Raw genomic sequence first — 17,930 nt, forward strand, 5'->3', positions numbered from 1 at the left:
ATGATTTTCAACTACCAGTCTTTTAACTTAAAAGTACATTCCAATCAGCTTTATAAAGTTTTGATTACAATAAAAACATGACGGTAGGATGACTTAAACATCTTAGTACTCGCCCCTCTCAGTGCCTTCACATATTAATAAGAACTTATCAAATAATTTTTAACTTATTTACCATCCATTATATTGAGGTGTAGATGTATCATATTTACTTTGGAGATATATGCTATCTACGCATATTGTGTAAATATACATAGAAAATGAAGGGTCATTGGGAGAAGGGCGGTTAGCAATATCATATAATAACTAAAATTGCCAAGTTTAGAACCTCAATTTCCTTTTTGCTTTACAAAATGTAGTTACGCCAACATTCACGTTGGATAAAGATCGATTTCCTTGGAACCTCCCTCCGCCATCATTAGTTTGCCTGTCACAACAGGCCCATTTAATAGCTGTCCTTCATTTTCCCCAATGATTGCTTCTTATTTAACATTGATTGTCCTGCTGTTAGAATTCACCAAATAGTGTTGTGCGAAATCTTAACTTAGGGACAAAACCCATGCTCCTTAATAAGTCTCACAAATCATTACATTAATGTTCTACCAAAGAATTCTAGGGAGAGGTTTTTAGGAGTCTAGGAAAAATTAAACATTTGGCTGAACTAATCAGAAATGAGAAAAAAAAAAAAGGATGCAGGTGCTAAAGAAACTGCTCCCCAATTTTTTCCCTCAGATGTTGAGAGTCTGAGTATAAAGCATCAGATATAAACATGAAATTAATTTTAGTACGTATAAGATGACTGTAATCATGAGAAGCTGGAAAAAAACCAAAACATTATTGGTATACTGGCACAGATGATCAGGCATTTTCATATGTGAAAATGTCTCCTAATTCTCACTCCCACATAGAAAACGCTTAAAATTCGTTAAAGGCAGGATAATAATTAGAATGTTGTCTGACAAAAGATTTAGACTAAGAATCCATAAAGATGTCAAAAATCTTAGAATTACAAAGAAAGGTTTGGTTATTCATCTGTCATCTTTAAAAACATTTCAATTCTTACTAATTAGGAGCTCCTGAGTTTTTCCAGACCTAAGCCTAAAATGGAAAGTTTATTTTAAATAGAAATTCCCATCCAGCCTTTGGTTTAACTGTACAGGATTCTACTTAAGTCTAACGTCGCTTCAGATTACAGAGACGGTTAGACGGTCAGGCAATATTATCATCTTCTCTCTCTCGATGAGGTAGTACCCTGACAGTTACAAGATGGAAGGCTCAGACAGCAGTTAGCTCATATTTTGTGAGGTTGTGAGTGCTGAATACCAGCTCTGATAAAGTACGAAGAAGGAAGCACAGGACTGTAGAGAGCTTGTTAAGTGATGATAATTTAAACTTAAGTTTGGAAGCCGGAAGGCCCCCAAAGGTGATGAGAGTTTAGCCATGTGTGATGCAACATTAAGAGGAATTTAACTTTTCTCAAAAAAAAAAAAAAAAAAAAAAATCTTGATTTTTCCAAGGGAACTTTTAGAAAAGTGAGTCAATTGAAGGGGCTGGTCCTTAGAAGAGTCACCACCCTCTACAGATTAAGAGTTTATCCCAAGTGTAAAGACACACTTGTATTCTATTTTTATTCCTGGGGAAAATAAAATTTTTTTAATTATTATAATATTTGAAAAATATATATGTGTATATGTGTGTGTGTGTGTGTGTGTGTGTGTGTGTGTGTGATTCTAAATATGATTCAAACAATGCACTTTTAGATTGGCAATTCAGTGTATTGGCCAGTAGGCACATAATTAATTAAAAAGGCAATCTGGAACATAAAGCACACACAGACACAGCAACTTGCATATGAAATTCATGGTAGAACAAGGAATTCCAGCTGAACAAAACATCATCATGTAATACTTCCACCTTGGAATAAAAAATATAGATGAGGGGTATGCGTTAAACCTGAGTTTCAAAGACCCTGTAAAAAAAAAAGCATGTTGTTTCAGATTCCCATGTTTGCAAAATCTGGGACTATATGGTAGAATGTGGTCAGGATTAAAGGAATAATTATTCTGAAGGTGATATCAGCTACATAATCTATAGGGAAAAAAACAATGACTAATGCATTTCCTTATATTTGACGAACATTTACCAAATATTTCATATTTTCCAGGCACTGTGTTAAGTACAAGGAAGATTTCAGAAATATTTATTTATGGCTACAATTTAAAATGTGACCTTTTGCAGTCAATAACTGGTGAGCTTTTGATTTATGTCTTTCAACAGCAATATATGAACATCTTCAAAAAAGGGATTTAGAATTTTCTTACAATTTCCAAAATAGAGAGCTAAGTGCCATATCAAGCTGCACATTAAAATCTGAATGGAACACTCAGACAAAGAAGGTAACTTAAGAAAAATGGTAGGTAATACCATGATCGCAGGCCCGCGACTCTCCAACTCCAGTTTTTATTTCCTGGGAGTGTTTTATGCATTTCTAGGTTAAGAATGCAACAGGAATCCTTGGCTCAATCAACATCTGATTTTTTTTTTTTTTGACAATAAAACAGTTCTTCTTAATCCAGTTTCTAATTTTAATTTCAAGTAAACATGTTGTCTAATTCAACATGAAGTGATCACCAGGCCCAGAGCAAACACGATTACGACCAATCTAAAATTATCCCGTTTGATAACACTGAAGTTCGAGCAAACATTCTTCTTATCACAGTCTTTCCTGTTGATGCTGACGGGACTGAGATTTGAAGGATGCATTTGTTCAGGACTCCATTCAGTCCTCACTTTATGTTTAGCTCTATCAATGACCATTTAGCTTAGATCTTACTTCAGAGATTAGACTTGCAGCTAGAACACTTCACTAAAGGTCACCTAATAAGATTCCGGTCCCAACACCCACCACTCTGTTCTGCTTTGGCAAATGATCCCGATAGTCCTGCCCCCAAAATCGAGTCTTCCAGAAAAAGAGAATAATCAAGGAACTTCTTCTCCGAAGAGACATAAACAAAATTTTACTGAGCAGTGCTGGGACAGAGATTTTTTTTTTTCTGAATAGAAAATAAAAATGCTAATGTGAATTATTCTTTTTCAAAAGCTTTTTGTTCTGAGAGGAAGCATGGTCTAGTAAGAAGGCACAGCCGTGGTCAACTGTGATTCATAGTTCCATCCTATCCTTTACTGGTGGTGTCACCCTGGACCAGCCACTCCATCTCAGTGATGTCATTGGTAGAACAGGGTCAGTACTATCTCGCTGTCTGGAAGAGTACCAAAAGCTATTTTATGGTTCTTCAGAGATTTCTGTAACTTTGGAAAGAAAAATCAAAATAAGGAGAATCGGTGTAAGTTGGTGGCTTTTTGGTTTAGTTATATAATGTGCACAGAGACAACCAGTTTCAGCCAAGATCAAGTAATGGGAACCAGATTTACCTTGCCACCTATAACAACCAAAAAACGGACAGAATATAGAGAACTAAGTATGCTTCTGCAAAATATTAGGCATCAGATGAAGGACAGTGAATACTGAGAAATGGGAAACAAATGAGGTGAGTTCTATAATTGCCCAAGCTTGTTGTCTTGAGTTTCCAGGCTATGTCTCCAGGAAAGGAGACCAAGCAGAGCCTGGCAGACTCCCAGAGTTGAAGGTATGGAGTGAGACTACCAGTTACAGTAAAGAGTACTAGAGAGGAGGGAGTCGTTCAGAGAGAACCCAAAGCTTTGCAGACGATACCCCTTGAGAATGCAGCTGACTAACAATCAGTGAATGCATGTGAAAGAAACTAATGAAGGCCATGGAAAAGGAAGCCATCTGAAAGGATTAGAGGTGACAGTGTCTGATGTTCACGCAGAGTCAGGAATAGCTTCCACCACCAAGATGGGAAAATTCAACATGGTAAATTACACAGAAGGATCTTGCCTCAGTTTTGAGGACAAATAGTCTTAGGCTAATAACTGCTCTGATCCCACATTACAAATCTTAAAAGCAAAACTCAAAAGAATCAAGTGTTTTCAAGTAATTTAACTACATTAGCTCAAGAATAATTATAGGTATACAAAGATACCCAGCACTCAACAAGGTAAAATTCACAATGTTGACAGCCAATAAAAAAAATTACTAGGCATGAAAGGCTGCAGAAAAATAACACGTAACGAAGAAAAGGCAATCAAAATTAACCCAAAGCTGACAATGAGGTCAGAAGTAGCAATCAACGATATTAAAAGTTACTATAATGCATTTCATAGGTTCAAAAGTTAAGTAAGATATGGAAAAAACAAACAAAAACTCAGATTAAACTTCTAGATATGAAAACTATATTGTATACAATAAAAAAACAGCCAGATGAGATTAACGGCAGATTAAAATATACCATGACACATTATAATCAAACTTTTCCTGACCTCATCAGTTATATCGCATACGATGAGGGGGCTGGGCTAGGTTATGTCTCAAGGCCTTCTAGTTTCTGAGCTTCCCTGATTTCAACTATGCCATGAATGGTCACCACCCCAAGTTTATCGACTCAAGTCCGGCCTTGCACTTGGAGCCCATGGGAAGCCTGCTTGACCCCTCTGTGGAAAAAATGTCTATTGTGCTGAGAGGGCTCTGTGGAGGCGGTTGCCCTGTGACCCTTTATCCTTCAAGATGGAATGGACCGAGGTAGAACCTGTGAATAACAGTGCTCAGAGCATTTCTCCAGATTTCTCTCTTAGGGCCTCGTCCTCAGTGTCCCCTAAGCCGACTGTCTGTCTGTGGCCTTCAGCAGGCTGCGAGGCAAGACCTACCCGAGGAGGAACAGCCTGCAGGGCGGTGATGTAGTTCTCCAGAGCCAGGCGGCGGCGGTCATTGAGCATGGCTTCCACTCTGGCCATGTGTGTCTCCACCAACTGCTGTCTCTCGTTGGCTGCTTCTTGCTCCAGAGATTCCACTTTCTCCTGGAAATGCTGCCATTGCAAACACACGCTCATGTCAGTTGGGAACTGAACAAGGAGGATGGGGTAGCAAATTCGAGTCTTTTAAAAGGGATACCAAATTTCATTTTAACCAACGATCTCATAGTCATGCCAACAGTTTGACTTACTCACCATGTTTTATGGGTTACCTCTCTTGCTTGCACTCCATCCTCAAACTCAATTTCTTATTGTAAATCATGATTATATATGGCCCCTGAAAACTGATTTGACTAACCATAATGTAGGATGAATTTATGTACTCTTGAAACTCTAAATTACATCGCATGTTAAAAAGAAAATTCCTCTCCTACTCAAAGTTTTTTAATTTAAGAAAATGACCATGATAATCTCATCTTTATTTAAGGTAATTTCGAGAGGGGCTCCAGGCAAAATTCTTATTATCACATAATTTTTTCGCTAGGGGAAGAAACGGCAGAAGATTATGGCAACTCAAAAAGATATATTATTGAGAGCAGACTGCAAGTAACACTATCAGTTTTAAGGAAATGAATTACAAGTTGAGCTAATTAGGAGCAAATAATAAGACAGAGTTTAAGCAACTCTATTACTAGACAATAATTAGCAATAGTCCAAGTTGATGAGAACATGAACAATCACACATGAGGCTCCAGCAAATGATGGGAAAGTTGTAGGCACTCAATAAACAGGCTGCTGACATGCGTGGCTGGGCAGAGAATGGGCTCAGGTTTTTACCTGAATCACTGCTTTTTTGTCAGCTTTAGGCAAGTTCTTTGCTTGACGTTCTGCTTCTTCCCATTCTCTCATAACCTACAAAGTAAGAAAACATTTAAATTTAAAATCATCAGTTTTCTTTTCAAATATAGATTTAATGACAGGTTATGTTTTCCTTCTATATTTGATCATTTTCTAGTCTTATCTCCATATCTGACCTCACACTAAGATGTAAATAATCTATGAGAGTAGCACAGTGAACACAAATGTTTGTATTTTTTCCAGCAATATGGCCCTGTGAAACAAAGTTGGTCTTTTTTCTTTTCCTGAGAAATGGATAGAAGTCATTTTCTTGGATGTGCACAGATGTCGATGATTCATAAAAGGCATCTATTTCCTGAACAAGGTTTTCCAACATTAAGTTGGAAACATTGAACACATTGGTTTTAGTCTTTTTGTGAAAGCAAGTTATAAAATTTCAAAATGTATATTTTTCAAACGGGATGGGTGGGAAAAAGCATATATAACATTTTGCATCTGTATACACATGCCATGAACACAATGCCAAGAAGTAGTCTATGCCAGAGGAAGGAAAAGGAGACTTTAGCAAAAAGACCTGTGTCCAGAAACCCTGAGATCCACCCCACCGAAGATCTGATGGGTGATCAGAGCCCTCTGCTTGCCAACCCACATCGTAAACGGCAAAGAATGCCCTAAATCTCCCCAGAAATTCCAAGAGTAAACATTATAATGTTGTGAATGTAGCAAAAAGTATTCTTGGCAAGTAACACTGATTTAAAGACCAGGCTAATCCGTTTTGTAGGAAAAAAGTTTCCCCCTCTCATCCTGAATGATCGTTCACCCAGGATTTCCTCGGTACAAGTTCACCAATTCATCCGAATGCAAAGAGAAAATTATAGTCTACAGTTGTGCATGCTGTTGGGGAAAAAAAAAAAGTGTTTGAGTCTTACCACCTATGGATGCCTTTTCCTTTTCAAGTGTATTACTCGCTGTCAAGTAGCCTTTTATTATTATTATTTTTAAAATACAACTCATATCTGAGGTAGGTAAAATAAAGAACAGAAAGATGAAGTAAGCAAAATACTGGTCTGTCGACAGATGTTTTCTTGCATTCTTTGTGAAATTCCAAACCATGGGACAACTTGATTTCTGTACTATAAAAGCCTATTATTTAGAGGTGTTTATCCCTAAAGAATTGATTTTTCTGATGTCCTTCAAGATGCAAAAAAAAAAGAGGCCAGGAATAAATATTGATAGGGAAGTTCTATATGATACCACCACATCGAATCACCACATGGGTTTTTAATTAGATACTTTATTGTTTATTAACATTAATTTGTTGTGTTAAGATACAAGACAAGCTTCCCTATGTTGTTTTCATTAAATTATGGAGAAAACTGGATGGAATAAATCTCTACTACAGTTGATGAGCATACTAAAAAAAATGACCTAAAAAGTTCACAGTAAAATTGGGAAAAACACCCCACTGCTATGAGCAAGAACAGAACACAGAAGAAAAGAAACAAATTGTCACAGATGCCTTGGTGTCTCTAAGAATTAATGAAGGGCACCTGTGGGGAGGGGGCTACTGAAGACTACCATTGCTTTATGGATGAGATAAGCCACGCAATCTGCTTCGAGAATGTTCACAGTGGTGGTATATCCTACCATGAATTCTTCAGGCAGAAATCTCAAAATTAGTTTAAGAGAGAAATCAAATGCTTTACTGGAATGTGAATAATCGATTTCCCACATTACATTTACATTTCTATCATCTCACTTTGGATATTTAGAACCTGAACTTTCAGCTTTGAGCAGAAAAATCCATAGAATAATTGAGGAGATTTATTTAGCTAATAAACTGAAAATAAGCATACTTATAGAAATGAAATAAAATTTTGATTTTCAGAGAAATTTAAGAATGTCTCACACCATCACAAACAAAACAAGTCTCTTACATCATGACACCAGGTCCGCTTACTAAGAGAAAAACTCATATTGTAGGCTTAACATCTCCTTCTGAACAACGACTTCCACCTAGGTACACAGGTAAGAGACAACATAACTGCTGACCTACCAAATATCAGATCCTGTATCACATGTTTTACAAAATCTATCTCATTTAATAGATTCCTTACAATAGCCTGTAAGATTAGGCATGGCCCTCCCTGTTTTTGGACAAGGTTAAGTTATACGTTCAAGGTCGTGCAGGAAAAAGAAAAACAGAGAAGGAAGGATATAAACCAAGATCTCTGTGACTCTAAAGACCATGGTTTTGTCCCCTATGGCCCAACTGGCCATTATAAAATGGCACACCTAGCAGGTGAGCTCTTTTCGTTTATACTTGGTAACAGGGAGAAGGACTATTTCTAAGATGTTGATGCTTATCTTAGAAATAAATTTAGAGAAACTGTTCGACATCTTATATTTGCTAGATACTATTTATAACAAATAGCAATAGAAATCTACCAGTTTAGAGCTATCATGAGCCACAGCAACATAATACGAACCCCCTCCCCGCCCCGCCTGCACCCCTGTGGAATCCTCTGTATTTCTAAGAAAATAACTAAAAGTAAAATAAAAAAATAATAATTATAAAAACTAGATTTCTTTAATTAAAAATTCTCAAGATCTGGACTTTCTGGTTGTTCCATAGAGTCTTTTAAAGCAATTTTCTACTACATGCACAAAAGTACCAGTATCATCTGAATGTATGGATCTTCAAAGACTTGGCAGTTTCATGCAGAGAAAATGATAACTAATACACAGAGATTTAAGAGGCAGGCAAGTTCAAAGTCAAACAGTCCCCAGAATTCAGTGCCATAGATTATGAAGATAAACACTGATCTCAGGCATCTCACTTTCTTACAACCACTGGAATCGAGCAGACAGCAGCATGCTCTGCTCCAGGATAAGTTATATCTTTTAGGATATCTCAGATATAGCCAATGTCTAAAAGATGGAGAGAATCTATCAAAACTTATATGAACTAAGTCATAGGTTAAACGGAAATGCTAAAATAAAATAAAATACTATTGTAGGAGAGATCAATAATATCTGAAATGAGTAGAGTATTTGAAATCAGTTATCTTAATAGGATCGAAATAATCAAAATTCCCTGAGAAAAACAATTCGGGATTTATATTTTTTTTCCCCTGAAATAATGACTATTTAAGTGAGTTAAAGAAAGAAAAGCAGCTTAGTTAGGTGACTTATATAAACTTATAGAGACCAAAAGTTTACAATCCAATTGGAGAGATAAGACGCATATCAAAAATTGCTAATAAAATTAGGGAGCAAACATGTAGAGTTGAATGAAAAGTAAGAGCACTGGCTGCTTGTCCCATTCTGAGGACTACGTGGGGTAGAAGGAATGGGTGAGATCTGCCAACGCGAGGAAGAACGGAAGGGCATTTCTAGAAGTCAGTGCTTCGAGCAGCAGGAAACCCGAGATGAGCTGAGCAGAGGCCAGACCAGAAGAGCAGTTCATCCTGCCAGCATGATAGTGAGAGCAGCTGAGGTAAAGAGGAAGCAGGAAAACTGGAGTTGGGGTGTAGGAAGTTGGGATGTGGGGGGAGGCACTAGAAACGCAAAGCTGAGCATTCAGTATTTATTCTTGTTATTGTCCCAGATACAGATTTTGAGAGCAGTGGGAAGCCTCTGAAAGCTTCAGAAACAAGAAATGAGACAGAATTTAAGTTTTAGAGGATGTCATCTCAGTGGCAATAAGTACGACTCATGGTCATCCTATGCATTTTTAAAACAGTGATCAGCTTGTTTCTTTCCTAAAGAAAAATCCTATTTTTCAAGAGAATTGGCTTCAGGTGAAATCTCACTATTCCTCCCTAGCTAGCTTTCTAGTTCAACTCACTTTTAAGTTTTCATCATGGGCAATAATTAGAACTGTACATTATATTCCAGAGCCCAAAGGTAATTAGTTTTTTTTTTCCTTAACGTCATTATTCCTAAGTAGTTCCAAGTATTGTGGTCACTTCCATTTACATAAAAAAGGAATCGTGTTGTGCCTTTCTAGATACATTAGCAGTTCTATGTTTTAAAATATAAGGTCTATTATGAAGGTATGGTGAGGCCAACAGATGAGGAGACAACTATCACTGAAAAGATAGTTTGCGACAACATGGATGGATGTGGAAGGAAATAAGTCAGACAGAGAAAACACAAATACCACAGATCTCACTTATATGTGGATTCTAAAAAATAAAATAAAACAGAAACAGAATCAAAAACGCAGGGAACAGACTGATGGTCATCAGATGGGAGGGGGGTTGGCGGGCGGGTGGAAAAGTGGAAGGGATTAAGCAGTACAAACTGGCAGTTACGAAATAGTCACGGGATGTAAAGCAAAGCACAGAGAATCTAGTCAATACTGTGGTAATAACTATGCATGGTGCCAGGTGGGTACTAGACTAGTCAGAGGGATGACTTCATAAATTGTGTAAATGTCTAACCAATACGCCGTACACCTGAAACTAATCTAAAATAATACTGAATGCCAATTGTAATTGAAAAATCAAAAAAGGGGAGAAAAAAAGGTGAAAGGGAATAAGAGGTTTGAATTTCCAGGTATAAAACAAATAGGTCAGGGAATGTGGTCAATATTGTGGTAGCGTGGTATGGTGTCAGATGGTTGCTGACTTGTCATGGTGATCACTTCTTTAGGTATATAAATGTTGAATGACTATGGTGTATACCTAAAACTAATATAATATTATATGTTAACTATATTTTAATAAAAATTAAAGAAAAAAAAAGACAGCTTGCTGCTCACAGCTCCCAAGAGGCGGCACGTGGAGAAGCAGCAGAGTTGGTGAGGAGGCAGCGAGTGTGGGGAAAACGTGATTTCAGGGGAAGGAATGGGCAAAGCCGGGAAAGCAGGCTAAGCGGGTTTCGGGTCAGCTCGCTCGGATAATGTGGGTGGGTCTGGGGCATAGGGGCTGCCCCTAGTTGTCTGGTACCTGGCCTTGGGGTGTGCAGTGGACAGCACCCTGGAGTGGAAGAGCTAGATGAAAGAAAGTAGTTGGGGGTATCGATTAGGAGTGGCTGGTTTGTGTATGAAAAACGTCCTTGCAGGCCGGTCATTTGTCACCTCTAGGAATTGGCTAACCCTGGGAGGGGCAGTCTTCCTGGGGTTAGTAAGACTCGAGATGTTAAATCATCAGAATACACAGAAAATAAAAAAGGCCTGATTACTAATGATAGTAGTCGACTAATAATTTGTCATGATCTTAAAACACATATAACAGACTAGTTCATCAATCTCGTTTCATGTTTATAACAAGACTTTTTAAGTGTTTGTGCCAAATATGACAAAAATCTCTTACACCTGATATTTATCAGAAAATATTAACACCAGAAAAATGATTGACGTCAACCTAAGATCTTTCAGCATTCACTCATTTATTTTCCTTAAATCTGACTTTTCACATTATTTTTTTATGTTCGCTTGTAATTGAATAGACTGCACGTTAGAACAGTAACTGGTAAATAAGATACCTATTTGGTGAATGAATGAAAGAATGAATGAATGATGGAAGAATCTGAGAAAAGGCTAAAATTCTCAAGATTATCTAACACTAATACAACATCCAGCACCTGGGAGCGGGTATAGCTTGTATAAACTGTAATTGACATTATTACATACAAATTAGTCATGTTTTGGACACAAGTTATTTTTCAATTTGTTTCACAAAAAATCTGCTAAAAAAATAGGGTTTGCAGTACAATGTAGCGAAGAGAGAGCACTGCGCAAGGAGCAAGAAAGGCTTGGGTTCTAAACCCCTCTGTGTTACTTATGTTGCTTTGTTCTAGAGAAACCACTCTCCTGAACTTCTGTTACATTATCTGTCATGTCTGGGACTAGATGAAATGATCATTATGGTCCGCTTTAGTTTTAAGTTTCTATAGTCTATAAATTAGCTTTGTAAGAACTAAGAGGTTCAAAGTTATAATAACCAGGTATTTAATGTAATATTCTTCGTTTTTCCTAAATAACATTAAGGGATTTTAATTGTCAACATGATGGTTATAGGTACTACATATACAGAGTAATAAAACCGTTGAGAATTTTGTAGACATAATTGAATTTGTGTATACAAAATCCCAATATATTTATTATATATCGATCCTTCTTAGGTGGCATGTTCAAGGATGATGCAAAAATACCCCAAATCAGCACCCTACAGCAAACATTTAAAATTAAGACTCTATGCCTTTAAGGATAAAATTAAAGACTCTCACTCACCCATAGACATTCATCTGCCATCTGACCCCTGCAGAGACTCTGCGGCAGAGGTAGGGCTGAAGCATGGAAGAGTCACATTTACCTGGGACATTCTCTCTCGGTGCTTGGCCTCCAGCCTCTCTTTGGCCTTTTGGAAATGGGCATGTTCATTCTCATCTCCAGGGGTCTCGAGGTACTTGTCAACAGCATCAGGGGTGCTGGCTGCTGTTGTAGGAACTATAAAGTAGGGTAAAGAGGTTTGAGAAACAAAATATGCAATCGTTTCAAAGAAAACCATACTTCCGTTTATTCCAGAACAAAGAATTTAGTAAAGAAGCACACATAAGATGTTAATGCTATTTAAGAGAATATCATGAGACAGTTTGTAGCACAGTAAAAATGGGTTTCAACTCTTTCAAGTACAGGGTGAAGGAAAATCTTGAAAACAGTTCATTTCATGATTACAGTATTATATTTAAAATTATTTGCAAAACGAGCAGGTATAAAGACGGTATTTAATACAGACATATGGTCCCAAATCCCTATGCTTTGCTAGATTAACCTTTGTAATCTTAAAACTACATGATGGTATCATCAATACCACACCTTAAAATTCCTACAGAAACCAAAGAAATCTCAAAATTAGCCCAAAGCAGAATAACTACATCTCAGAGTAAAGGTAAATCCTACACTATGTATTTTAGTGTAGGATTTGATTACAAAGCCATCTTTTATGAGAAAATATTTGAAACATTACCAAAACACTCATAAACGTCAATAAATGCATTTTTGAAATCAGAAGGACATTTCTACATTCACAAATTTGGAAATAGTCAACTGATCCATTAAACTAGTTGTCAAGAAGAAAGTGATTTCGATTTTGAATTCCACTAATACTGGTGAGCAATATTACTGAATTTCAACATACACTGTTATATTATGTGGAAACATAAATACCCATAAAATTGAGTGTACTATAAAACAAAAATGTCTTAACTTAGGAGCTGAGTCGATTATAATGCCTACACAGTTTTCTAAAAGATTGGTAATGACTAGTGAGAATTCAGAGCATTTATGAGCTTATTTAAAAAAAAAATGAAAAGAAAAAAAAGATTTTGATTTAAAGAACTATGTCAACCAAAAAAAAGTGAAATTAGATGTTTGCACTATGTTCTCAGGTCAAATCAATTTTCGTGTTTTATTCAAAAGATAATTCAAATATCACCAGTGTTCTAAGTATTCCCCTTCACTAATCTTCTCAAATTATATTTGAGATACAATATCCCAAAGAGGACTTGAATGACAAGAATTTATGGCTACGTCATTTTGAAACTAAACTCTAAGATAAATGTCTTCAAGAAAGCAACTGGAATGTTAATAATCCAGTGGCCCTGAGATTTGAACCAAAACCAGAGGCTTTTTGTTACATAATTAAATATGATCCTTAATTTTAAAGAGAAACATTCGTTCTGATTTCTTTCCTTCTACTTCAATCACTGTTTAATAATGATTTAAAAAAAAAAAAAAGCAGTTTAGATGTCTATCCAGATGTTACTTCGGGAAGGAGCTGGGGCATATTTCTGGCATCTTTTTTTAGACACTGTGAACCCACCCCTCCTTCCTCCCGAGCATCAGGGGATTTTGAGTCGATTTGTCTGGGAATGGCACAGGGCAGACATATTGAAAAGACATCTGCCCCCAGCTTCTGTGTAGTAGACATAGTGAGAGTATTTCAGTGGCAAAAGGGAGAAGAAGGGAAGATCGGGAGCTTTGCTATAAAGGGCGCGCCTTGATTTCAGTCTTAGACTCGCACCCAGGGCAAGGAACTCGAGTACCCTGTGTTCTAGTTTCCTCATCTATCACGCCACTGAACCAGGAATGCTGGGAAAATGAGATGCCATACCATGCATTCATCACCCTGCAGAGAGGGTGGCACACGGGCGCTCATTCGTGTTAGGGCCCTTCCGCCCTCCTTTGCTTATTACACCCTAGTTCTAATCTTAGAGCTCATGCTAACCATAGAAAAATGAGCTGCTTTGATTTCAAATCCACAGAAGGTAAATAATACACAGGATCATGAAGTACCAGCTACAGAAAAATATGGATTTTTCTAAAAAACCTTCAGTATAACCTGCATAAAAGGCTGATGTTATTGAAAATGAGTCCTTGATTAAGACCAAGAAATAATTAAAAATCCTTTTTGTAAAAAAATAAAAAATCGAAGATAAATGTTTTTCTGCATAAGCTTAAGCCAATCGCTTTGCAAATATTTTTAAATTAATCATTTCCCAACTTGAAATGGAAATGGTAGTTAGCATTTAAATTTGGTTCCCATGGTTTTAATCATTTTCTCATCATTACTGGTACAGCTCAAATGAGAGCAAGTTAAAGTTCTTTTGGCATAGTATAATCTGGTATAATGAGAAAATTAGGCAAACTATATTTTACATTTTGAATAAATGAAAAGTGTAAAAATGTTTGGGGTTATATTCCCTGACAGGAGAGCCACCGGCTATAAGCTCCTAACCACATCATGACACCCTGTTAGGAAAAGTGGCATTATAAAAGTTGCTATATAAGTAGAAAGGTTCTCCAGCTCGGTTTGCCGATATTGTCTACTATTGTTATGGATAGGAGGTAAACACTAAAATGTGAGTCTCATTAGCCTGTAATCTCAGCAGCCTAAGTTGAAATATGTTTTCAACTTAGTAAAGACTAAAAGAATAATATAGAGATGAGCGTGTGAGGTACATTTAACAAGATTAAGACTATTTCAAATATTAAACCTTTTTTAGGCATATAGAACTAAATACAAAGACTGTGTTACATTTTTATTACATTGAATCAAGAAATAATTTCTCTTCAAGCAAATCCTCGTTAGTGACCTGTTACTTCCACCAGCTGAGGACTTTAAGAGAACCTGTCTCTTAATTTTTAATTCAAACTTTTAATCACTCATGCTAACACTCCATCTCGATTAGTGTGAGTGAAATTTTCCTATATTCACACCAACCAGCAAACCAGAGCTCTGTCCGGTCAAGGAGAGGAGAATGATGATACATCTTGCTATTTTTAAATGAATTTAGTATTTCATTATCACTACCCTGCAGCTGGTGAAGAAGAAGGGGACATTTTAAAGAGGAGCTTTTACTGAGAGCTCATCTTCTATTTCTCTAATATTCCTACATCCCAAAGGACACTGTCATACCAGGACTGGGTGCTATTCTGTGATAAAGTCCGTGGTAGGCCAGAGACATAGTAACAAGAATGGTGACAGGGGCAGGAAAGTCTGTCTCTTCCCTTTCAAGGTGCTTCCTTTTGGAAAAGAAGAGGCTCGAGGAATATCCAGGGGACATAGGAACAGGGCGCTGTGTCTCACAGTTCGCTTAAAACACTGCTTACTTTAACCACTTAGAAAGTGGAAACAAACTGGCCTTAGGAGGGTTTATTTTTGTTTTGTTTTTTTCAACTACCACAAAGTAGTTTATACTGTTCAGACACCTCTGAGGTCACTTAGGTACTGTGATATGAGCTCAGATTTCCAAGCTGACCAAATAATAAAGCCTCCATTCATTAGTGTCTACTGTGCTGGGCACTTTACACGTGTTCTCATTTAAGATGTGGGGAGAAGAAAAAATGACCCTATTGCATATACCGCACAGAGGGGAAATACTGTCATTTAACATATATGCCCAGACGCACACAAATAAATCTGAATTTCGGATTAAGTAAACCATGAAAAAGCTATAAAGTTAATATTTAGAGAAGTAAAGGGCTAATCCATTGACATGTCTGGGGCACTGGAAAGGGTTTGTTTTGGTTAATGAACAACAAGAATTGGCCCAAAGTATGCTTTGCTATGTCATCTGTTGGCCTATTTTCTATTAAACAGCTGTTCCTGCCTGGCGGGCTATCTGGTAAATGACCTCCAACCAATGTTCAGAAGCAGGATTATGAAACGGGTCACACAAAAGATCCCACAGATCCTGAATCTGTGTAATCTTTTAGCCCCAGGCCCCTGCTCCAACATGCTCATTCATACCTTCTGCAAGCAAGCTTACTGGGTATAGTCACCTTTCCCCAGAAAACTAGACTTAAAACTCAGGATCTTTAGCTATAAATCTTGACCTCTAGCTGCCAAATCATAAGCAGCACTCCCACCATCATATACATGTGTTTTTAACTTTCGAATGACCTTCTTATCAATTTAGTCTCTGAACAGCCTTGTATAGTATGGTACGATATATACTTTTTAATACCGAGCATGGGTGTCGACACGAAATATCAGATGAAAAAAATACAACAGAGAAACAGTTCTAATTTATAACACGTTACTGCTTCAAGGTAAATATTCTGCTTCCAATAATTCGGTGGCCTTCTGGATGAGTAATGCCTTTGATATAAGCCTCATCCCTTTTTCTTTTTACAACCCTGGGAGGTCAGAGGTATCTAAGAAGCTGAGACAGTGTCTCAGATGCAGACTGTGCTGCCTTGAATGTGCTTGTTCATTCTTTATTCCTCCATTCAACAAATATTGCCGCTTCTACTCTGAGAGGCAAATGGGAGAAATCGATGAGCAAACAAAGGTCCTTGTCCTTGTAGAATTATGTTCTAGTGAGAGAAACAACCACCTCAAAAAAAAATCACATTGTTAAAATGCGATTTGTATTATGGAGAAAAGAAAAATAGAGCAAGGCTGAGCAGAATCAGGGGTGTTGGGGGAAAGGGCATTGGGGAGACCACAGCGGTAAGCAGGCGGCCAAGCTGGGTCTAACTGAGAAGGTGACATTTACACAAGAAGCCAAGTCCCACTTGGCAGTTACCTGCTGGAAAAACATGGCAGGCAGAAGAAGAAACTAACATAAAGTCACTAAGAGGTGAATGTGTCTGGAAAATTCCAGGACAAGCAAGGTCGATGTGGACAGGGCTGAAGAAGCAAGAGAGAGAGCAAAGAGAGAGGCAGAAACAGGTGCAGGTCATGTAGGGCCTGAAGCCACCGTCAGGACTGTAAGGAGCCCGGATGGGTTGTTGTGAGGGGGAAAATGTGATGGGATCACTCTGTTTGCTAAGGAACAAAGCGGAAGGAAGGAGATCTTTAAAGAGTAAAACATAAAGATGACGTGGCTTGGAAAGGCAGCAGGGAGGTGATGAGGGGTTCTCATGGAAGAGGAAGGACCCTCCCGCCCCGCCGCCATACACACACAGGAAGGATCAAATTTGTTTCTCTCTCTGACCATAAAACACTGTCACCTAAACTATAGTTGAGCAAACACTAAGGGAGGTACTCTTTTCATGTGTGTGAGGGTTCATTTCAGGTTTTAAAATGATGCGTCAAGGCTGGTCACAACACTTCTACATCACCTTGTAATGTCCTTTCTGTGTACCTGCCAGAGGTCCATTGTTTTTGGGGGGAGTGGGGGAAAGATCTGTTTCTAGCTTATTAATGAACCCTGGTGTTGTACCCAAAGTTCCTGTCCCCAAATACGCCACCATCCTTAGGGACACAATGTCAAGGAAACATTTCTGTTCCTGTGTTTCCCCTGGGAAAACTTGATTATAGGGGAAGTTACTTCAAAACACGGTGAAAACTGGTATAGAACCTTCGGAATGCGGTAGAAACCATTCTCCTTGCCCACTAGGAGGACCTCTGTATCAGACACACCATCAAATTTAACTGTACAGGCACCAAATACTCCTTTTAGTTCTGATTTTATAATCGCTGCATGGTACTCTATTTCACATTTATACTAAAGACAGTAAGAATGTGGGGAAAAACCAGAGACATCATAAAAAGTTGCCCCAATCATTTTGATATTTGTTTGTTTCTTCAACCTCTAGGGTGACACATAATTTTACAGTCGTAACGGGCTCAGGAAGAAAAAAAAGAAATAACTCCACCTTCAAACAGTAACAACTGTGACCACCTATATCAGACTACGGGGCAAATGTTTTCCTTCACAGGGGCCCATAAATGGCATTTAGTCAATCTAGTAACATTCGATTCTAACGAGAAAATTTGATTAGT

At 37.7% G+C, this 17,930-nt stretch overlaps 1 protein-coding gene across 7 annotated transcripts in view; it reads right to left on the reverse strand.

Moving 5' to 3' along the window:
* APP (amyloid beta precursor protein) overlaps positions 1 to 17,930 on the reverse strand; it is a 239,864-nt gene that overhangs the window by 67,650 nt on the left and 154,284 nt on the right. For all 7 annotated transcript variants that reach the window (XM_015586511.2, XM_015586510.2, XM_015586509.2 and 4 more), the window contains 3 exons: positions 12,009 to 12,142; positions 5,665 to 5,739; positions 4,783 to 4,941 (listed from right to left, as the gene is read on the reverse strand). In XM_015586511.2, coding sequence (XP_015441997.1) covers positions 4,783 to 4,941; positions 5,665 to 5,739; positions 12,009 to 12,142 — 368 coding nt within the window. The remainder of the gene's footprint in view (positions 1 to 4,782; positions 4,942 to 5,664; positions 5,740 to 12,008; positions 12,143 to 17,930) is intronic.

This window comes from Pteropus alecto, unplaced genomic scaffold (assembly GCF_000325575.1).
Source record: "Pteropus alecto unplaced genomic scaffold, ASM32557v1 scaffold81, whole genome shotgun sequence".
In the NCBI taxonomy this organism is placed as follows: Eukaryota; Metazoa; Chordata; class Mammalia; order Chiroptera; family Pteropodidae; genus Pteropus; species Pteropus alecto.